The sequence below is a fragment of the Anoplopoma fimbria genome, chromosome 18, assembly GCF_027596085.1.
Source record: "Anoplopoma fimbria isolate UVic2021 breed Golden Eagle Sablefish chromosome 18, Afim_UVic_2022, whole genome shotgun sequence".
NCBI classification, from domain to species: domain Eukaryota; kingdom Metazoa; phylum Chordata; class Actinopteri; order Perciformes; family Anoplopomatidae; genus Anoplopoma; species Anoplopoma fimbria.
The window spans coordinates 22088657-22113612 of NC_072466.1; the positions used below are offsets into that span (position 1 = coordinate 22088657).

The following is a 24956-nucleotide window of genomic DNA, read 5'->3' on the forward strand; positions in this document are numbered from 1 at the left end:
ATTTTCTGATCAGATAATTGCTGACTGAAATCACAATGTTGCAAATTTTAAACTGAATGTCATTCAGCCACAGTTGCTTTTTTGTTACCAAAACTCTGGCACTGTATTGATCAAGTATTGGAAGATTTTGAACAATACTCAGCCCTTGTGTCTTGCCTACGGTTTAGCTGAAGCTGTTTTTTTGTTTATTTTTCCAAAGTTGCCTGTCTATATTTGGCTTCATCCAAGCCTGGTCCCTAATAAAAGCTTCCCAGTGCCTATGCTACCAATACCATACCTCGCAGTGATAAACTGTACTCCGGCACTTGGCCCCTTTAGGTCAAAGTTTAATTTTGCTCCACTCTGACTGGAGAGTTATTTTGCCTCATGCTCTTAGAGTTCTTTAAGTGCCAGTACATATCCACCAGTTTGGCAGTCATACTGACCTTACTCAGGAGTGGCTTTCAGCTGGGCACTCTACCACACAGGCATGATGAAGAGGTGCAGACATAGATGGATGTTTTGGTGGTTACAACGCCCTCCTCTTTGCAGCAAAGGAGCCTGTTGTTCCAACTTTTAGTGCTAGTGCCTTTAGACAATACTGTGTTGGAGGTCTATGGTGATTTATTTAAACTTAATAGGTATTTCTTGTGATATGTACAGTTAAGTCTATCTAAAATCAACCAATCAAATTTAGCCCATGTAAGTTTTAAGGATTGCTCAATGAGACAGAATGCATCTAAGCTAAAATTTGATACAGATAGTTATACAGATTGTAAAAGTTGTCATAGCCTCCCTGCATTGGTAAAACTGAATGAATTGTTTGCCAAAAGATCCTGCTGCTATTCCGTCAAACTGTCCGAGCTATCATGGAACCCACACTGTCACTAACTGTACTCCCTGAAGAAATCTAACTTTCAGAAGAACGATAAAGCAATTTCAGAGTGAAGCAGACAGAAGTGTATAAAATATGCTTTGAAGGATATATCCAGGATGTCAGTTTTTTTTCATCAACAAAAACAGGTTACAAAGTTAAAGACGGAAGCAAAAGCCTACAGCTCACAGGGTAAAAGTGAACAACCACATCACCTGGTGATCCAGACAGAAAACAATGAAATTAAGGAACAACAGTGATCTTGACAAGCAGGTGTAACAACCTGGCTCAAAAGTATATGACAAAGAGGGAGAGCACCATATTCTTTCTGCAAATAATGCAAAATGTTTGATTAAGTAACCTGATAAATGACAATCTCAAAAGGTAAGCCAAGGGAAGAGAGCGAGAAGATTTTGCAGGTCTGCTTTATAGGCTCCAGAGCCCAGCCTGCTCAGGTGTGCTGCATTGGTGACCAAGTCTCAGCTTCACCCATCAATTGCTTGAAGCAAAGGTCAAAACTCAGCCAACAAGGACAAGGTAGGGCCAACCCTAAGGTAATCACAGTTACAATCCAACACAATCTCTAGCAGTTCATGCAATAGTCACAAAATGCAATGTATTGGTTTGTATTAGTACGTTATTAGCTCCAAACCCACAAAAACAGCCTTTAAACAGGCCCTATTATGCTATGTGCATATTTTTTTATCACAAGTTACAGCTACAACATGTTTACATGCGTTAATGCTCATAATCCGTCTTGTTTTTCTACTCCTGGCTGTCCTGCAGCACCTCTTCTGCCTCTTCTGCTTCCATTGTAGCGCTTGCTACTCCCTCCAGAAAGCAAAGTCTGCCCTGATTGGTCAGCTAGCCCGCTCTGTTGTGATTGGTCAACGTTTCACATTTCAAAAAACTCTTCCTCCGGAGCTCCAGCTCCGTCTCTCTCTTTTGTTGTTTGAGGGCGGGCCGAACTAACCGGAAGGAGTTTTACGTCACTTCCGTAACATTATGACCTCATACAGTTACGGAAGTGAAGGAGATAATTCAATGGAGCCGTTTCAGGCAGGGAGGGTAACTCATTTTAGGCGTGGACTTCAGGTTTTACACTCTACGGACCTTTTACATGTACAAAAATATATTTAACACACTAAAGAAGAGGGAAAAGTGGAAAAGCATAATAGGGCCACTTTAAATGAAGAAAAACTAAAACCATTCCATGAGAGCCTATGGAAAACAGCTAGATAGTTGTCGGACCCTGCAGAGCTGGCTGAGGCTAGGCTATGATTAGCCAGTCTCAGTACGAGGGTGGGACTTAGTGAAGAGGCAATAAGGGGCAGCAGAAACATTTGAAAGACCCCCAAAACAGCGACAATGAAGTGTAGATAAAAGTGCAAATATGCAGAGTGCAAGGCTGCTTAAATAAATATGTAAACAATTTGAGTCTGGTAGTTTTGGCGTACAGTGCTCTGTAGCGCCTACCAGGGGGAATAAGAGGGATTTTTCTAATCTCAGTTGATACATTTTTTTTTTTAAAAAAAACATATATTTATTGGTTTTATACATTTAACACAATTTACATACATAAATGACCCTTCCCCCAACCTGAACATATGGCAGTATATAAAATAACAATAAATAATACAAATATCACTTGGAAATAAATAATGGCTAAATTATGAGTTAAAACATAAATTCAAGAAGGACCAAGATTAACCATGAAAATATTAATTTAGTTGAAATAAATAAATAAATGAAAATAACGTAAATAAAATACAGTCACAAACATGGAGCAGAGTACAGCACACATTCCTCCCATCAGATTAGTAACTTCACATTTCCAATGCCTCTTCAATGTCACCATTTTTAACAAATTCCAAAAACATCTCCCAGATATTGTAAAACTGAGAAGCTTTCTTCCTAACTATATACGTTAGTTTCTCAAGAGCCAAACCTGATGTTAAGTTTTTCAGCCAGTGGCCTAGAGAGGGGCAACGAACATTCCTCCAACACAGAGCGATGGCCTGTAGTAGACATAGGTCACCATTTTTCTTTCTCTATTAGAAAGAGAACAATTGACTGGATACATGCTTAATATACTTAGAGGTATTGGAGAAGAGGTAATTTGAGAAATATATTGTATCACCGATCTCCAAAATCTTTGAATCTCCTCACATTCCCACAAACAGTGATATAAAGTCCCTTGATGAATATTACACTTATAGCATCGGTCAGGAATATTAGGATCAAATTTGTTTAACTTCACAGGGGTGATGTACGTTCTCATTATCCAATTATATTGTATTAATCTCAGACGCGTGTTAATGGTTTGTGTATGTACCTTTGAACATATTATACCCCGATCTTCCACTAAAATGTCCTCTTGTAAGTCTTGTATCCACTCCTGTCTCTTACTCTCAGAGTTGTCTTTATGGTTTTCCACCAATATATTATATAATTGAGTAACCAGCCCTTTGCTGAAACAAGTTTTTGTAGAAAATATCTCCAGTGTGGACATTGCAGGTTGTTGCATTGAATTCTTTAAGCATTTCAGAATAAAACTTCTAAGTTGTAAATACTTAAAGAAGTGTTTCTGTGGTACGTCATATTTGGCTTTCAGCTCGTCAAACGACATTAGAGTGTTGTCCTTCTAGAGATCTAGTAGTTTAACTATGCCCTTGCTTAACCATGCTTTAAACCCCATGTCATTCTTAGCCGGGCTAAAGTGTTCATTGCCCCAAATAGGTGAGAAACAGGACAACACTGGGAAATCTCCCAGATATTTATGCACTTCATGCCAGACAACAATGTTATTTTTCACAAAGGGATTAACTGTGTTTTTTCTTAGTTTCTTAAGGGGAGCAGAGTATAAAAAGCTATCCAGCATCAAACCCTTTGAAGACAACAATTCAATTTGTAACCAGGGCTGAGCATCCACTTTAGAAAACCAAAACATTGCAGCCCTCAATTGTGCAGACCAGTAGTACCACTGTAAGTTTGGTAGTTGTAACCCTCCCCTATCATAAGGCAAATATAAAAGAGAGAGTCTAAGTCTTGGCTTCCTGTTGTTCCAAATAAAGTTTGAAAGCAGCTTTCTCACTTTAGGAAAAAATGAAGGTGGAGGAGCTAATGGGATTGATTGAAAAATGTATAAAAGCTTAGGCAATATATTCATCTTAATTATATTTATTCTTCCCAGTATAGATAGAGGCAATGTTGTCCATCTATGGACATCTTCTGACAGGTTGGCTAGCATGGGCTCATAGTTAGTTGCACTAAGGGTGTTTACCTTTGGTGTTATTTTAATAGCCAGATAATTAAAGCCGTCTATAGCATTTACAAATGGGTGGGATATTGTTGGTTTTCTTCTCTCTTGTTCATTTAGAAACATAATAGAAGATTTATCTTTGTTCACCTTAAAACCAGAGAAGCTACCAAACTGGCTGATCAATTTTAAGAGGGATGGTACTGATTTTACAAGATCTGATAAAACCACAATGGTATCATCTGCAAACAATGCTATATGATGCTCCAGATCCCCTGTCTTAATACCACAAATTGAAGGGTGTGATCTTATTGCTATTGCTAATGGTTCCAATGCTATTACAAAAAGTAAAGGTGAAATTGGTGAGCCTTGTCTCGTGCTTCGAAAGAGCTTAAACGGTTGAGAAATTAAATTATTAGTAGATACTACTGCAGATGAATCAACAAACAGAATGTCACCGAACCCAAAACGCCTAAGCACCTCTAGTAGAAAGGGCCATTCGACTCTGTCAAATGCCTTCTCCGCGTCGAGTGACAAGATGGCAGTGTCAGGGGCCCCTTTGCATACATGAACTATGTTGAGAACTCTCCTCACATTGTGGAACCCCTGACGATTTTTAATGAAGCCATTTTGGTCTGTGTGTATCATGGGAGGTAGGGCGCTCTCAAGTCTCATAGCCAAGGCTTTAGCAATGATCTTTGTGTCAGAGTTCAAAAGTGAGATTGGTCTGTGGGGGCCACATTCTGTTGGCGGTTTACCTGGCTTTAAAATAAGTGTGATCAAGGCACTTCATAGCGAAGGAACATCCTCTAAGTTCAGATCTTTATCTAGCTCAAGTTTTGTATCTTCAGGGATACAGGGAATGTCCAGTCTATCTAGGAAACTGTTGTGATTTCCCAAATTTATTGGATAGTCTGATTGATAGAGGGTCTTATAGAACGAAACAAAAGTATTGTTAATTTCCAATGGATCTGTAGTTATTTCCCCCTGTTCATTCCTAATTGCATTTATGGCTCTTTCTGAGTTAAGTTTTTTTATTTGCCAGGCTAACAATTTACCGGGTTTTTCACCCTGGTCGTAAAAAGTTTGCTTAAGCCTTATTAGACTGTTCTCAGCTTTTAGTGTGGAGAGCTCCTCATATTCAGCTTCAAGTGCAAATAATTCTTGTTTAGTTTCTACCGAATTATCAATGCTACTCACTCTCTCTAACTCTCTGAATTTTGAGTCCAACTCGTTCATTTTCTGTTTGAATTTATTAAATTTGGAACTAGTGAAATCCCCTTAGCCATCAACACGAACAGGACAGCCTCACGTACCCTCCCCCCTCCCCCTTACATTGGAATGTAGTTAAGTGCACAAACTGATCCAGTGCAAGCAACGGAGCAGTTAAACCAAACAAAAAATAAAGAATAAAAATAAAAAGGGCTAGTTTTCACGGCCGAACAATTATGAAGTATTCAAAGTATCCTCTCTAACAGTGTAAGTCTAGTGCTTCAAAGACAAGCTACAGCTACTACGGTGAACCTCTCTGTTAATCTAAATGAAAAATATCAGCCCTCATGAGAAAAGCTAACATCATAATAACTAGGTATATGTAAAACAGAGCAAAACAACAATAATGAGGTAAAAAACAAAACGTTACCCTTTACATCTGCATGTTCACCTATAGGCACCAGGCCAACCAATGTCACTTCCTACATGGCGCTTGACATTAATGGAAACCTCCACAGTTCCATGTTTAGCTCCTCTGTGAATCTTCTGTGCGTTGTATGTCCTGAACGAAGCTCTCAGCGTCCGCTGGGGAGTCAAACTCACGTGTTTGTCCATTAATCGTCAGACGGAGCCTGGCTGGCTACACTATTCCATAGCCAATGTTCAGGGATCTCAGTTGTTGCTTTACCCCGTCAAAACGCCTCCTCTGCCGGTGCAGCTCCGCCGATAAGTCCAGGAAGAACATGACCTCTTGTCCTCCGCACAGAACTTTGCCCTTGGCCCTGGCTGCTCGCATTGCTCGGACTGTATCTTGAAAGTTCAAAAACTTCACAATAAGGACTCTCGGTGAGGAGGTTCGACCAGACTGGGCCCGACCGGGGAGTCTGTGTGCTCTCTCCATGACAGGCGGAGTAGGAAAGACTGCAGGCCCCAGTGCTTCAGGTAGCCATTTCTCGAGGAAAGCAATTGCGTTATTATTTTCCACTTTTTCGGGCAAGTTAACCAGCCTGAGGTTGGATCTCCGCGAGCGGTTCTCAAGCTCGTCCAGCTTGTTTGTGAGGAGAGCCACTTGTTTAAGCAGCGCTTCGGTCCTGCCTTTCTCTGAGTTGACTGTGTCCTCGACCTCGCTAATACGTTTCTCTGCCTCATCCATGCGACCGGAGAAGTCCCGCACATCCCTCTGAACATCTTGAATTGCCTTCAGGTTTCCATCAATCTTTGTGGCAATATCATTCCTTATCATGTCGAGCTTTTGAATGACATCCACGTTATGAACCGTTTCAGCAGCCGCCCCTTCTGCCTGGAGGGTAACGTTAGGGCTAGCGTTACCTGTGGAGCTATCCAGGCTGCTAGCTTGGCTGTTAGCATCCAACTCGTCATCCTCCTCAACTGGAAAAAAGTTTGCTTTAGCGGTATTCTTTGCCTTTTTCGACGGCATATTAACGATTATGTACACTGCAGAGTTATTACAAACGACTGGTGTTCGTGTCCGTGCTCTTAAAGGATAATGTACAGGAATTTATTCGAAAATCGCCAGGAGCTCACAAAAAGACGTGTGCCTAGTTCACCGCCATAACCACGCCCTTGATACATTTTTTTAATAAAAGGCTGTATATAAATGTGCCCAACTGTAGCATTGAAGAGCCTATGTGGAGCATTTGGACATTCAGACAGTGGCAGTTATATGTTTTTCTGCAAGCATAAGCCTTTACAATTGCAATCCTTTGTAAGATTCTATGATAACATTCTAACATTTCTACACATAGGGGCTTTAAATATCACTCTATGATCCCAAGTGTCATCGTAGTCCCCGCAGAGGAGATGAAGGGAGCCAGAACAAGCTACAATGCCAGGGGGACTATATCCAGATAAGATAATTAGGTCTGTAGTGTATATCACCAGCTCAAATGAATCATGGGACTGTGCAGAACGACTGTGTGTACCTCTGCTTCAGCAAAGATACTTGTTAGCACTGTGGCCAACTGTGATATCACCAGCTGCAGGCCAACTCATTAAGACAAGGATAACATAGTGAAGTAAAAAATTCTTACAAGAAAAAAATGAAGGCCTTTAGTTTTTGGTGTGAGAAGAAGCAATGATGAACTGGACAGATAACCAATGCTTCATCATTTTGTAGTATTAAAACAAATGGCAATGTCCTTACACTGGCATGAGTAATGATACAGCGGAAAATAATGTGCAGGTGCTATAGCTAGTTGGATCTGACATTGCTAGACATATTGCTACATCCTCCCTACATTAAGTGAACAGACAGAAAGAGTAGAAGATTCAGAGATTAAGAGAAATGAGAGACATTTTTGAGATGTGGCATTTAACTCTCATTTTTTAACCAAGGTAAAACACATCCAGGGACAAAAGCTGCTCCTTTTTCTTATTATGAAATCTAATTACTCAATGTCCTGACATGTTGGAATTGATAAAGCATGCACAAATACAATAATTAGCCAGTGAGATAGATGACCCAAGACATTAAAATGCAAATAAACAGAATTTGTGAACTTCAGTTACTGCACTTCCTTAGTTATTTGAACCCAAAAAACTATCTTTCCTTCCCTCTTTAGTTTTGTTGGATAAACCTAACTCAGTGTTTATTGTTCTTTACCTAAACCTTAGTAAGTAATTTTGTTGCCTTAACCTAACCAAGTATTTGATGATATTTTCCTAGACATAACCAATTAGTTTTGTTGCCTATACCTAATTAGGAATTTCGCATTATTTTCGGAAACCTAACCAAGTTGTTTTGTTGCATATACCTAACCAAGTTGTTTTTTTTGCATAATCAAAAGTTGTTTCCTGTAAAAGTATATTTTAAAATGACTGTATGCATGTATCAAGTGGAAATTGACACGTGTTGCTGTTGAGAAAATGAAAAATGTTGAGAATCTACAGCGAGTTAAATAAGTATTGAACACGTCACCATTTTTCTCAGTAAATATATTTCTAAAGGCGCTATTGACATGAAATTTTCACCAGATGTCGGTAACAACCCAAGTAATCCATACATACAGTAAACCAAACAAATAAGTTCAGAAATTAAGTTATGTGTAATAAAATGGAATGACACAGGGAAAAAGTATTGAACACTTGAAGAAAGGGAGGTGCAAAAGGGCATGGAAAGGGCATTCTTTTTTTAGCAAGCTTTATTTTGTTTTAGTGCACATCTGTTGGCCTCGTGAGATATCAACTTAGATTATTATCGTTAGCCCAAACGACTTAGTCTGAGTATATCAACAAGTAGCCTCACTTAAAGAACTATTCAGAGCTATATCCAGAAGAACCGCTGAGAATCAAAGCTCCTGCGAGCCCTGCACCGGCATTCCTTCACTTCACCGACGGAACCACTTCCGTTCTGAGGGACGTGAGCCGACTCCGAGGGCCGCAGAAACAGCTGTTTGAACGCCTGCAAAGGCATCTGGACACCACTACTCACAGTAGGAACAACTAGCTTCAGTATGATCCAGGGTTGGTGTCGGGTATATACAAGCTCTGATAAATAATAATTTAGATTGAACGGTTAGAGTAGGGATAGGAGAAAGAGGAGACCTCAACTTTTGATGACAAGACAAGATTAATAATTAAACAAGGATACAAATCAGGAATGATTTGATTTAAAATAAACAGGCAATATCATATCAGATAGAGAAGAAAAGTTGAGACACTTACTGAAATGTATTTAATACTTCGTTCAAAAGCCTTTGTTGGTAATGACAGCTTCAAGACCCCTCCCGTATGGAGAAACTAGTCGGAATGAGGAAGCGTGTTCAATAATCTTTCCCTGTGTCATTCCATTTTATCACACATAACTTCATTTCTGAACTTATTTGTTTTGTTTTATTTGTATGTATGGATTACTTGGGTTGTTACCGACATCTGGTGAACATTTCATGTCAATAGGACCTTTAGTAATGTGTACAGATTGTAAAGCCCTCTGAGGCAAATTTGTAATCTGTGATTCTGGGCTATACAAAATAAACTGAATTGAATTGAAATTTAGAAATATATTTACTGAGAAAAATGGTGATGTGTTCAATACTTATTTTACCCGCTCTATCTAAAATATATAATACGAACCATTGAAATAGTACATCTCTGACTTTTCAAGTAAAAAATTTCAAAAAGAGTATTGTCTTTCATTTGGGCTAAGTCATTTTCCCCCCCAATGTTTGATCCTAGTCCAATTGGTAATTGATTAATCTACTACTAGTACCCTTCCTTACTGAAAACTGTGAAGATGCACTTCCACCTACTAACACAGAGTGTACTATGGTGACACTGACACCCTCATATGGCGTAATGTAACGTGATGTATAACATGGCTTGAAAAATCATGATTAAAAAAACTCATTATAAAACCATATAATAACGTTTTAACGCAACTTTCTATTACGCCTGATGATTGCATCCCAGCTGGGGGCGCCACACTGCCATTACTTCTTGGGTATCGGTATCAATTTCCCTTCTCAGCGTCTGCCCTGATGTGGCGTTGATATAGTGATAGGGGTGTTTCTCAGTCAGGACCTCCCAAGAGGAGGGTGGACATCTGCTGCCTCTGAGGTCCTGTCACATGAAATTACAGACTTAATCAAGTCCTCTCCATCTCCTTTGCCCTTCCCCACCCTCCTCCCCCCGTTTTGTGACTTTCTGTCTCTCTTCCCTTCTCCTCCATCTCTTCCCCTCCGTATCTGTTTCTGACCGTTCCCTCTTTCTCTGCACCCTCCTTTTGTTGGATCCTATACATCACACATGTTTTTTTCCCTCCTAACTCTTTTCTCCTTGACTATCCTTTTAGCCTCTCTCATCATCCTGCCCCTCTAGTCGCACTCCCCCCCCTCTCCTCTCCTCTCCTCCTCTGCCTCTATGTCACAAGGAGCAGATCCAGCCTCCTGTTCCTGAGTCTTAGTTAAATTTCAGTTATGTCAGCCGGCCCGCAGCAGGGCTGTACCAAAGCCCCAGGGAACCAGTGACCTTAGGAGTGCACAGTGAGAAAATGGAAGATATACTGTAGTCTAATTGAACAGAGGATGTCTGAAGAAGCATAGGGAGGACAGAAAGGAGGAAGGGATGGGGAAAATGATACTAAAAGTCTACACAATCTTATTCTGTTGAATATCATTTTCTAAATTATGAAACGGATCATTTTTATGACAATAAACTTATTGTAGATGGGTTTCTTGACTAGAATAAATAATTAAAAATAACACTTGCCTACTGATGTAGATTTTGTCCTTATAGGGCATTCTGACGCAATACGGTATATTTAACAAATTAATTCACTTTTTGCAGCTCATGTTTGTTTTTCAAACAACAGTCCATGGATCAACTGCACAGTAATAGCTATAGGTGGTACATAATGGTGGTAAGACTAGCTAATGCGAATTGGAATACCATTAGGAGAGAGGCCAAGATTTGGCAATATCACATGAGAAACAGAACCACAGATCCAAACCCAAATTTTCCATTAAATCAGAAAAGAATCACCCATAAATGATCCGTGTCGATGTAAGCGACAAGCCCCTTTCCTGCTGGTTAGCTATGTCACCTGCTTTGAATGATATCACCTGATTGAATGGGCGTCAGCAGCGGTTCCCAGCCTCATAGACAAGTGTTTGAAAGGGGTCTGCTACGCCTTTCAAACACTTGTCTACGAGGCTGGATTAGTGGGTTCAAAGGCCGTTATCATCTTTTCACGTGGTCGATGACCGATACTAAATTGAGAGAACGACGTTGACATGTAGTAACCATGGTAAATGGTACCTAATTTCACCCGAACCATGGTCCTTAATGTTGTTGCCAAGCTTTAAAGTTTTGTTTTTTTACTGCACAACGTTAAATTTCACTTTCACAGCATAGGTGCAGTTTGGCATGAACTATTAGAAAGGTAGTGATAATCACTGATAAGCAACGGATTAAATGGGCACAGTCAGGACTCCTTGATCCGGGTCGTTTCGGGTTGTTCTGGCCCACTTTTACCCCTGACTTTGCTTCCAGTCATTTCTTTGTATTGGCTTTGTCATGGGAGCCTTATGGGATCCCTTGATTTTATGGTGACCTAGTGGTTACCATACAACCTGCAATGTCCCCAGTAGCCAAGCTGGAGGTCACTGTATGTAGACCACTGCATGTCATACCACTTCCTCCCTCCACCTGGTCAGTAGATACTGTCATCATCTATAGGTCAAAAGATGAATCATCAAAGTTTCAGCTTTTACAGTGAGTCATCAAAGAAATGATAGTGCTTCCAAAGGCTAATCTAACGCCTTTATCGCCAATAAAAAACATTCAATAAATCATGGAAACTGATGTACAAATCATTGTTTTATATCCAAATTCATTACTGTTACTGATAGGAAAGTTGTATTTTCTTGTGTTTGTAATGTCTTCATTGAGAATATATCCAATCTGTATTGCTATCAGATGGTTTTGAACATTCCCTACTTCATCCCCATCCCATTCAGCCTCATGTTCACCAATGAAATCTTGATTACTAGTTTCATCTGTTCAGGTTTACATATAAAGCACTGCGTCACCTTCTTTGCTTTCTTGAATCCAACCTGCCCTATTTATTATGGTGCTTATTCTTTTCAAAACAACCACTTTGTGTCTGTGAGACCACTGAATCTATGAATATAAATGCAAATGTGAAACATAAAATGAATGTGTTTGAATGTGCCTTCATACTGAATTCCAATGTTTTGTTTGTTTTCCCATACAGAACTCAGGGATGTGTTCTGTCCTTGGTTGCTCATCTCGCAGTTCACACTTTAATAGACCCTTTCACAGATGGTAAACAATAACCACGTACGTAGTGTGTGCACACAGTTTGGAAACTGAAGTATGGGAGAGTGCAAAGTGTCCGTGGTTGCTTGTGGTAACGGCAGCACAAACAGAACATGTAGGTGTCCTCGTAAAAGCCTTCAATGAATTTAAATACATACTCATCTGTGTTTATTATCCACACCAACCATTTACTAGATTTGGCTGAAAGTCACCGGTTCAATTGGTCACTCTGTAAACTGAAACACCCGTTGCTCTGAAAGGGTCATGATCCTGTTGGAATTCTGTAGAATTTGAGTCCAATGTTGAAAAATCAATCTTTCAACCAAAATTGCAACAACCCGACATTTCAAAGCTGCTAACAGTATTGAATCATTGTCTAAAGCTTTCTAACACACGCATATTTCTTTTTACATTGACTGTTCAGGGGTCGATAAAGTTTATTACTAAGTCCACCGCCCCAGAGGTAGGCAACCTTAGGCACACGTGCCATCATTTGCACCTGGTAGCTCAACCAATGTCACACTAGCAAGTGTGCAAGGAAGTTTTATATAAAAATGTTTAAGTCCCCTCTCATCTGCATGCCAAATGATGTCTTTCACAACCCTTGGCAGTTACGCATGCTGCCTCTGATTGGCTAGTACTCATTACCTCCTTGCAGAATTTGGTAGCTTTATTGCTGATAATCAAGAAAGGTGGAAGTTTGGTAGGGTTTATGATAAGAAATAATTTTTTGTTGTTAATATGAACATTGCCCTGCAATCTGACAACCTGTTCAGGGTGTACCCTGCCTTCGCCGTTCTGCTGGGATCGGCTCCACCCCCCCCCGCGGACCTGACCAGGATTAGCGGTTAAAGATAATGGATGGATGGATTGATGCTATGCACATTGCCTTTATGGATGGAATAAAATTTTAGATCCGCTGGACATTTCAATTTTGCTGAGGCATCATAAATAAACTTAATATTCACCTTAATGTTGATATGGCACACTGATTAAAAAGACAATGAAGTAATGAAAAAGGTTGCCGGCCCCTAAACTACACTGAGGAAAACAACACTTGAAGCTCAGTGAAATAATGAAAGACCTTGCACAACAATGAAATGTGTCCTTAATTCAAAAATCACAGAAAAAAACATGCACAACTGACAGGCCAAAGAATGTGCTCCACCGATGCAGCTCAAAGGTCCGCACTAACACACATGCCACTCTCACGATTTTGCAACACCTACAGTAACTTCTACTACAGTAACTCCCCTCCAAGGAAAAGCCCATCACAGTTCTGCTAATCCCTTCCCCCCAATCAACCCGATGTGAGTGTCAACTCCTGATAAGCCCCTTAACAGAACCACCACACGAACAAAACAGACTCAGTCACGACCCGGCGCACCCCCACTCACCCATGGCAAAGAATGGGATCCCCAGCAGAGTGGAATTGAACTTCCCGTCCGATATAAAGAAGATCCCTGCGGCCGTCACGTTGGCGATACATATGGTCAGCACGCCAAGCAGGCCCAGGAACGGCTTCCCCCTTAGGCAGTCCCGCATGGAGCTGGAGATGGTGGCGGCCAGGAGCACCAGCACCAGGCTGACCAGCACCTCCCCCTTGGCCAGCACACCCGTCTGGTGGAAGTCCCGCCAAAGGCTGAAGGAGGTGAGCGACTGGATGTGGAGCTGGTCGGGCGCGTGGGGCGCCTCGGCCGTGGACAACCGGTTGACCAGTGCGCAGAACTCGTTCTCCCAGCGCTCGGCGATGGCATCCTGCACCACGGGTCCGTGGTTGCGGAGGTAGTAGGTGATCTGGACGGCGCGGGCAAACTTGACCTGCTGGTCGCGGCTGTTGGGCGAGAAGGACACTCCTCCCAGCTGGTGGCCGATGAAGGACACACGCCCATCCTGTAAAGGGGATTTACATATATCTGACATTAGCTCTGATGGAAGTTTTCATAAAAACACATCATTTTAAATGCTTCACACCATCTGACTGAAAAACAGTTATGTTGGCCTTAACAGCAGACGGCAAACACCAGTGATTGGGATGCAGCCAGCTGTACAATATCCAGAGAGTTGCAGCCCACACGGAGCAGTGCAGCAGCAGCTCTCTGCCCTTTTTGCTTCAGAGTTGATTTACTGTTTCACTTGAATTCACCTCACAGCTGTGGACAGAACTGGCTGTCGAGGGTTGATGTGCCGCTCTATTGTTATGACTGAATTCATTTAATCACACAGCGCATTCAAGACACCACGGTGGCAAGAGTTTGGAAATAATGTGATTGTGCACTAAGAGTTGTGCGGAGCAGCCGGGGCAATAAAAGTCCGTCTGTCAGTCTGCCAGTCTGCCAGGAAGAAATACAGAATAAAGGTTATTGCTGGCACAACCTTTCTAAGTTAAGTAGCCAAGGAAGCAATGTACAATATGCGACAAGTAACAAAATTAATTTTGTGAAGTAACCTGATTGCAGCATTAAAATAAAGAGCATCGCTGAGGAGGACGGTGACCTGAGGATGTCTCAAGTAAAATCGGACAAAAACTGAAACAATTAAACATGTATCAGAATTCCTTGTAGATTTAGCTGCTACAGTGATGGGGCAAGAGGGTTGTTTAGTTGAATTTGTTAGTATAGTCTGCCTGAATCATTGATCCTTTATCTGACTCAGGCAGCACCATCCAATAAAGCCAATGCAGAAGTGCCTTAAACCCGCACACTCTCTTTCGGCCAGCAGGGGGCAATTATAAAATGAAGTCTGATAGTATATAAATCTATGAGAAAATGACCCTACTTCACACTTGATTTATTACCTTAGTAAACTTTGTAAACATGAGTTTATGGTCTCAATCTTTAATTTCATGTCTTCTTCAATACAGCATGATGTTCATTTAGTAAATGATGGTCCTTTTAGAGTCAAATAGACCATAAAGCAGAGTATGCTTTAGGGCGGGGCTACCTTGGGATTTAGAGGTTGGTCACCTAAAAGTGTCTAACTCAATCTTTGGTTGTAGTTTATCACTTAGCTCCACCCTCTCTTGTCACTTCTGGTTGCCAAAAGCCAAGAAGGGAACAATCAAGAGCCAAGACGGCGACAGACAAAATGCTGAACTCAAGGTATCAAAACGGCAGTCTACAAACCAAAGGGTGTCGTCACGGTGACTATGTCCACTTCTAGACATGGCTTGTGATCATCATCACCGTAAGGCCAACTATGGTTTCTGATCATATTTAAGACGCTATAAGATTATAATAATCACCTAAATCCGGACTGCGGTAATTACTTCCCAAAAGGTCTCTCTGCATCTGAATGACCTGAAACTGTTTGAAACTGACAGCCATCAATGAGACAGTTGTCTGCAGGGGGTGAAGATGTGCAGGGTGAGGTCACAGGAGAAGGCGTGTGTGGCTGTCATTGCAATGTCTCCAGGTTTTGGCTGTCTGCTGTCTATCCTGACTATACTGAAAATAGAACCTTTTTAGGGGCGCCAATACAAAAATGGATCCTGATACAGTTCAGCTTCCGGATTCAGTGTCACATCCAACTTAGACAGGAACAGTAATATCATTTTTTAACTTAATGCATTTCCACCCTGGCTTAAACTTTCACAGACAATGTTTGCCACCTGTATGACCCATTTAAAAATGATATTTATGCTTTATTGAGACACTTTCTAACTTTCCTAATTAAACAGACTGGGGGGTAAATATTTATTAAGTCACACAGCCGTGCAACACAGTGAACTTATTGTTGCAACCGGAACGTCAACCTTAATTTGCAACTTACTGTAGATATGATTCACCTTGTTATGAGCACAACAATCTGGCACAATCAAACAGCCGCAGTATGCTTTTTCACAGCGGGGGAGCCTGATATAAATCTCACGCTTCTAGATGATAATAAATCCCAGCTATTGTTTGCTTCAGTTTCTTTGAACAATTTACCAGCAGTGAGGAAAAAAACAAAATGGATGAGTTATTCTGCCGTGGCATTATGTGGGCAGCAGGATAAATTAGTGGTGGTGGACACTGCAACTTGAAGTCACATAATTGATAACATTCATAAGTCAACAGCCAAGTTTTCTGCTAGGGCCAGACGTTATGTAACCGCCTACCTCTAATATATAAATTTATCAGGCAAGATCTTTGCATTATTTCCGCGCTGCATTATTACTCCTAAAACCCTCCCACTCTGTGCTTCAAATCTGTCATTTCATGACAGTGTACAAGTGTGTTTGTGTAATGTAATCACTCAGTAATCGCTAAGGGAACTCAGAAAGCTTTAGCTCTAATTTCACTTGTGTAATTGCACAAAGCTCAAATCAATCTACCACACTGACTTTGCAATTTCACTAAGGCTTTTTAAATGAATCTCAATAGTTACAACGCACTTATCTCTAAACTTCTGCAGCCCAAACTGAGACAATACTTTATAGAGACTGTGTGCAGTGCTGAAACACATGCATAATCGCAAGAAGAATGTTGTGACATAATCAGGGCAAAAATTGCAAACTGCCTGAGCGGTTGAGCTTTTGAAAATGCTCTAGCTTTGTTTTATAGGCTTGTTTTCGGAACCCTTTAGCAAAGAGAAAATATAGTTCTGTGTGTGTGTGTGTGTGAGAGAGATAGAGAGACCAAAAATGAGAGTATGTGAGGGATAGGGCACCGCACGAAAGCAAGTGTGTGTGAGTGATATGTGAAAAGGCAGGAAGTGACACCTCTCCTCTGGTGACGGGCGGGACAGGTGGAGAAGACGCTTGAAGGTTTCACAAACACATTCAAACAGAGAAACCATTCAATAGAGTGGTGCAGGAATAAATCCTTAAAACCGGGAGATGGCTTTTTTTTGGGATACCTGGTTGGATACCTGTGAAACTGAATATATTTTTTAAATGTTGGTTCTATAAAAAGAGCAAACCTTTTTGCACTCCAGTAGGACGTGAAATGTTGGTTCTGTGACATTAAAATAGGTGAATAAATATCTATAATCTCATGAATTTTGCAGCTATTAAATGTCTAACAAGTGGCTAATTGAGGCAAAACATCATTGCGCTGAGTAGTCGTGAGGTTTTACAGACCTGTTATGTATACTCACGCCCATGTGATAATGTTGTTAGCTTTATACTTCTGCCTATTGAATAAAAAAAATCATAAAAGTACTGCCCATTTGTGAAGATGATATTGCTTAACAAAACGTGTAAGTATTATAAACGTTTGTTTGCCCCAGAGATTAATTTCTGCAATAATCAAAAATCCAATGGAAAATTCCCAGTGGGAACCAGTTTGATGCTTACTTCTGGGGTTGGCCTGCGTAACCAAGACATCCCTGCAGCTAACAAATGCTAACAAAATGTTAACGTACTTTTTCTGTTATAAGGAAACAGAATATTTATACTTTTTGTGCGTGAACAGCCTTTGGGGAACTCCACTAATTAAATAACCTGCTTCATCATGAAGCCTAAAACTCGTTTATAAAAAGATGTACTCAGATTTGTAGTCAAATCACATATCAGAGATCAGAAAACAGCGTGAAATGCACACTCAATGTCAAAAACATGGGTTCTATTATAAAAAGTGACATACATGAAAATATTTCACTTCCTAATGACATCGCCAAATCATTTTAATGGGTTTCTGTTTTTCATTGAGAAATAATCCTGCAGGGATGCAACCCCTTCAGGATTGACCCCCTTTTTGGGGCCACAAATGCACCATTTGGGGTTGTCTTACTTTCTGACTGTCTTTCATTCATTGTCAGCCACGGTGCAACCAATCTATCTATCTAAAAATGAATTAAAATATTTGAGTGGTATCGTACTATATGTGTATTCGTTGTACAAAATAAATTATATTATCCATCTTAATGACTGTAAGCAAATACAAATGAATAGAAATATATATTGTGGCTGAAAAGTCTTAATTACAGGTTCTAATGCAGTTTCAGGAGAATGATTTGAGGATTGTATTGACTGTTTTTTATTGCCATGTACCCAAACGCACCCTGGGGTGAGCCAATTACTGACAGACACACATATAGCCAACCCCATCAGCCCGTTCCTGTGCCCCGTCTGTTCTCCCATCCTCCAATCACATCCCCTCTCCTGCGGCATTTAAACTGTCACAGACCCCCTCTGCATATCAGCTGTTATCCTGCTGCCTCACCTCCAATTTTACGATTTATTAAAGTGAATGGGGGGGAGTGTAAAACAGACGTTGACCTTAGTTTGACATTGCCATGCAGCCCACAACCCAAAACTACCAATAACTTAATTCAATCCGGCACTCAATTTCACTGTCCTCCAGTGAATGAAACCAGAAGCTTTATCTTGTCAAACACAATATTATTAGTGTTAGCATGTGTATGCACTGCAGAAATAGATCACCTTTGCCTTTTTATATGAATCTATTTTGACCATCAGAGCTTTTATCTACAGAGGCCCAGAGCAGCCAAATTACTCTTTGCTAAGGTCTCGTATATCACAAGATGACAATTTGGTAATCTCCTTAAATTGAGTAACGATAGGTATCGTTAGGATTTTCATTGATAACGATATTGATACTGCTTATCGATACGCTTATTGATACTACTGCAGTGATGTTAACAGGTTTTCAATGTTTCTATGTGGTCATTTGAGTGGGTCCCCAATCAAATTTGATTTGATAAATATGCGAAATCACCCATTCTGCCCTTAGCAACAGTTACTGGATGTAACCTCAGTGCTATGAGTGGGCGAGAACTGCTCACTTGGCTCGCCGCTTGGAGAAACAACCGAGCTTTGTGAGCAAGAATTATAGCTTACATGAACTCAACAGCCATACTGAGTAATGAAGCCCAGAACGTTTGGGACAGGATATCAGGCAAAGCACTGGAATCTAGGTCTGTCATAGGCAGATATAACGTAGCGCATCTCTGTGACAAACTTTTGACAATAGAATAGACAAGCTCTATACCAAGGAAGGCTAGCAAATCCATGCCTTTGTTGTCTCAAGTTGATGTGCTATTTCATTTGCAATCAATTAATTTAATGTGTCAATATAAAAACATAGTAAAAAATTGTTTTGAAGGATAACATTACCTTCCCATAAAATTGAATACATTGCTTTTCAATCAAGCAGCCCTATGGGCTGGATGACATAAGCTTGACAGTGCTTTGCAAAACTGTTACAAATTACTATTACACAAAGTCTTCATAGTGTCTTCTTATCAGCGACCTCCAAGATTGCGGTCCAGTTTGGTTCAGGCAATGAAATTGCTTGATTAAGGTTACAAATGTATGGTAATGGCATTAAAAAACCAAGATGCTAATAGTGGACTGGACCTCCTCCCTAAGAGGTTTTGCAGTGCTACAGTACCATAACGTCAATGTCACCTTTGTTTCTCAGATAGAGGTTATTACTCATTAGAGCCCAACTGGCTAATCAGAAATACATTGGTATCGCCATATATGTAAGCTAATAGGGAACAAGAAATTGTATTACAGGGTTATTTGGTTAATCAATTAGCTGATTGGCAGAAAATGATCTGCAGAAAAACTGATAATGAATTGTACCCAGTGCAAAATGCTGATGATAAGAAATTATAATGTTACCATGTTCATTTCAGTTCAGCTTGTTTGCATGCTAACATTAGCTAATTAGCAATTAAACACACAGTACAGCTGAGGCCGATTGGAACATGATTAGCTTGTGCAGGAAAAGTCAGGAGATCCCCAAAGTAATTTAAACTCATTCTGAGGAAATACATTGCGTGTACCAAATTTCATGATATCCAACTAATGATTAACAAGACGTTTTAATACTTATGATTTAAGATTTTCCCCTGATCTACTTGAGGAGCAAAACAATTCAGACAGCTGCAATTTTTGCATTTGGCGGCCCACATTCCCACAGTTTCATAAGCTAACAAAAACACAAGGATTCTTAGTTTCAGGTGATTATACACTAATGAAAACATAGTTACGAATATTATTTTCCATTTTTGCAAATGGATCCTCCAAAATGCTACACACTGGATATTTAAGGGTCCTCAATATTTTTTATTTTTTTTATGGTTGTAGCTGATCTTTATTGGATGTTTTTAAACTCAATATCACTATCAGCCTCAAAAGTCCACTGTCCATCGGGCTAAATAACTATATTACAGGTCGCCTGTCAGGAAAGACCTAAGAAAAGCTAATTTTATCTGTTAACAGCTGTAGATCTGTTTGACCCAACATCATGAATTAATTAAGTTGAGATCCTGGAATGTCATGTAATGCAATATTCAACCATGGCTGTTCTGGGCTTCCAAGCCATAACACGTGATTATTTTCAACATTTGGTCAACTTGAGACAAACTGTGGCCTGACTGTCAGTATAGGAAAACTCAAATTGATAGCCCAATTGGCTATCAGCAGATGATCACATACCGGCATAGCCATACGTCCATTCTGTTGCTGTAACAGCTTTGGCACTCTAGCTAGCAATCAGCAAGCTCCATTTAACCATCGAATTAGAGGTTGCTGGTGGTATGGATGTAGGATGAAGCCACAGTGCAATGTAAATGACTGGCTGGCAGATACTTGCTACAATTCAATAACAATAAAACTGAGGTTTTGATCTTTGGTCAAGAACATCATAAACTACAGATTCTCCCCTCTATTGGTTCACTCACTGACAGTGTTAAGTCCGTGACTAAGGACCTTGGGGTGACCTTTGCCACTTATCCTTTGAGCAGCAACATCAATATCCATTAAGAAACATCTGTAAGATAAGACACATGCTAAATTTTAATGACAGAAAAAAAATCATACATGCTTTTATATCATCACGTCTGGACTATTGCAACTCTGCTTTTACCCGATAAAACTCCCACTCAGTTTCACAATTGCAATTTATCCAGAACTCAGTAGCCAGATTTTTTACTAAATCTATGAGGTCTTGTCATATCGCTTCACTTTAAGTATCACTGCGCTGATTGCCCATTACCTTTAGAATTTATTGAATATTTCTAATAACTAACTACAGCTCCATTTCTGATCTGGCTCCATATTATATCAAATACTTTTTAACCCATTACAGCCCAGCCAGGTCCCTAAAATAAGCTGACCAAATCATTTTACTCATTCCAGCCACCAGATTGAAAACCAAGGGTTTTTGCTTTTTCGGTTACAGATCCCTCAGCTTCGTACTAGCCTCCATAAAACTCACTTTTACAAAATGACCTACACTTAAAAGTTGTTTATTTTCCATTACCATGTCACTTCACATCTCCGCTTTATGTGGTGTTTTATTTAAACTTTATTGTTTCACTTCCATATATATTTTATCACTTTTAAGTTGTTTTTTTAATTGGCATTCTAGCTGTTTTATATGAGATCACTTTTGATATTTGATATTTAAATATATATATGTAGTTACTTACTTATATTAACTTATTTCTAAATTTGTATTTTGCACTCTCACCTCCATCTGTCTATGTATGGGCTCAGTGGTTTGTTGCAATACGGGGGCTCACATGGGTTTCTGATGTTTTTATTCTGTAAATCTCTAAATCTGGAAAGCACTTTGTGCTTAAGCTTGAAAAGTGATGTATAAATAATATCCTCAGTGTTATTAAGGGCTGTCAGATATTTTTTCACATTTCTCACATCTCCTTATCGATATCCATTTCTATATGAGTAGTGTTCTTCTTATATATTCCCGAAGCCCCATTTGTTGTATCTTTTTTTTAAATCATATTGCTTAATGCTGTTTGATTTTTGTAACACCTGACAGTTTAGAAAGATTACACAGCTGAAAATGCAGCAGAGAGGGAAAAACAAAGAATACATACATTTTGAAGCATTTCCCCTTGGGAACAGAGCTAAAGTTCAGCTCAGCAAAAAAGTAGGACTTTGTCTGTTTAACAAGCAACAGAAATAAACCCCCGGTTTTGACATCAAAGTGGAGGATGAGGCGAGGATGAGAAGTCAGGCAAATTAATTAGCTCAGACAGCTCGTCAAACGGTGAGAGAAGGAGGATTCAGGAAAACGGGGAGAGTGTGGAGAACCCTGTACAGACTGAGGAGAGACGGAGAGGAAGGAGGTCACACCAACCTTTAAGAGTAGAAAAACTGGAGTTGTGTTGGAGAGGAGTGAACGATAAAGTCAGTGTACCATGTGTGATTACTGTAGCTTGTAATGTCTTCTAACTAAAATACAAAATGTTTATTGGTTTAAGCTTTTCAATTGTTTCGGCTTTTCTGTGTTTTATATCGTTGTGAACAAATTAGAATTGGATTTTGGAATGTCTTCGGGGGGGCATGGCCAACCCTGGCAGCGGAAGGCCAGCAACTCCTGTGCTAAATTACAGGTTTTCTTCAAAGGAGGATTATATGATCTTTTATGGACCAAACGATTAATCAATTAGTCCAAAAAAATAAATAAGGTGATGTGGAAATGGCAGTATAAATGTCAACAAACGTTCTTTTACTATATTTTTTACTGTATTTTAAAACGTCTCATTGGGCTTTAAGAAATTGTGATGTATGTTTTACTATTTTACAATTTTTTGTAATTTTACTGATTTTACTCCAAATGAATTGGTCATAGATCAATTGATAATGTAAATACTTTTTAGTTGCAGCCTTATCATTATTTCCATTAGTCAATTATGGGTCGATAAGCTTTATTGTTTTTCCGTATTAAATCATTTAAGCATGAGGACACTAGGACATTTTGCTGTCCATATGGTCCAAGGGTGACGTCTTCAAATAAAACTGAACGGAAGTTTGTTTTATCAATATGAATCTGATAAAAAGCCATTGTCCAATAACAATGGCCTGTAAACTCTGGACGAACCACCGACCTCACTTTGAACACTTTGGAACTACTTCATGCCTCATTGGAACTACTTCATGCCCTCTGAGGCAAATTTGTAATTTGTGATTCTGGGCTATACAAAATAAACTGAATTGAATTGAATTGAATATGGAACCTCAAAGACTCCATTCTCCGCTAAGGGTTCTGTATTTGTATCCTAAAGTGACAAGTAACAATTGGACTGCTGGGTGACAACGTGATAAACACAGAGGCCCAAAAAGTTAACTTGAAATAGAGATATTGCTGTATACATGTCTCTTTATTAGTCAGTATGGTAAACTATCAGACTTTGCTGAGTGGCTGGTTGTTCTCCAAGAGACAAGACTGTGATTCATTCTCATTGCGTGGTTTTCCAACACAAAATATACTAATGTCTATTTTTCTTTTTGTAATAAACGTCATGCTTATATGATAATAAATTGTGTGAATATCAGCACAGAAATATTCTTTACAGGCATTTAGCAGACCAGCCCAGGTGTATTTGATGACATTATTGATGGCTGCATTCCACTTAGCGGGAGGTCCTGGTATTGTGTGTGTGCTGACTCACCGGGACGCTTCATTGAACTCATCTGTCGTTATGTTATTAATTACACCTGTGCCTTTCCTGCTTGGGCCAGTCTAAATGTTGGCTGCGACAAAGGTTCGGCTATCATCGATGCCTTTTGTAATGTTGCATCTTCAAAATGCCAAATTTTTAATCCGCACTGTTTTCAGATCATTGACACATTTTCCAGCTAATTTGCTGTGTTTTTAGACGGTATATTTATCTTAAAGGGGCTCGGAGTGGGGTTGTAGGATGTGTTTATCCATAGAGCTCATCCACATAGTGCTGCTGTAGACAAATCAATATCTGTTTAAGAGAATCCGAAGTAAACCATTACAAATATCCATCCCAAAGACTGGTTTGGGACCAACAGGTGAAACGCAGGAAACGCCAGATACGCTAATTTATCTGGTGTATTTGGGGCGCCAGATAAATTAGCAGAAATTTCTTCCACAGTCTTTTATTTAACAATTATATCTGCAATACACTATTGAGGGAGTCTACTAATAACATTGCATCTAACAGGAAAGGCTAGCGTACATTCTGTTTTACTAATGAGAGGAAATGAAATGAATGTGATAGCTTGTTACTATACCAACCCAAATAAATATATTTACTTGGTCTCAACCATGGCAGTGGTAGACCAGCAACTCTTGTGTTAAATTACAGTTTTTCTCATAGGAGTCTGGTGGCTTTGAAGGAAGCATAGCCTACGGCTTCAGCTTCCTGGTGGAAATGGCTGTTTGGCAAGATAAAGGACTGAAGATATTCTAAATATAGCGTACACTTAAAACGTCATTTATACACTTAGAAAAACTTAATAGCATTCGGCTGCTGCCCCCATCCACAGCAATACATTGGTACTCCTGTTCAGACTCAATCTACTGTAGGTACACACTGACTAAGGATAAGTAACTCTTACAACCCCTTTTTAAATAAATCAGAGCTATACCTTTAAGAGGATGGATTTTTTCTCAACCAATGCATTAAGGAACACTGATTACTTTAGTTGATCAGAAAAATTAAAAATCTCCAAATTAAAAGATGATTAATGATTTTCAGTGTAAAGCAACAATATGTAGAGGCCATCATATTTCCATTTGTATCACTCTTTTGAGATAATGCTGTGCTTTTAAACTGAATAAACAGTCTTACTGGGACAACAAAAATTGCAAAAGTCACAACCCATATTGGACACCCACTTGTCATCAAAAATAAGACTACACAATGTGTCCCTTCACCTGAATATTACGAGGCAAACAGCCTGCAACGGGACGATGAATGGCGCCACTGCTCCGCTCAGACAGAGGTGCTGATGATACATTAAATATGAGTTTGTGGCAGATGGGGCTTACAGTATGTGTGTGTGTGTGGCAGATGGAGAAGTATACAGAGACGGGCACATCACATTCTATTCACATATAGTGTGATGTGTGTTTGATAAGGTGGGTGTTATAGTGT

General features: G+C 39.8%; 1 protein-coding gene across 1 annotated transcript in view; it reads right to left on the reverse strand.

The window, feature by feature from the left end:
* The window catches only part of ptchd4 (patched domain containing 4), a 44127-nt gene that overhangs the window by 17139 nt on the left and 2032 nt on the right, over nucleotides 1-24956 (reverse strand). Inside the window, exon 2 of the mRNA XM_054618996.1 lies at nucleotides 13520-14015. Coding sequence (XP_054474971.1) covers nucleotides 13520-14015 — 496 coding nt within the window. The remainder of the gene's footprint in view (nucleotides 1-13519; nucleotides 14016-24956) is intronic.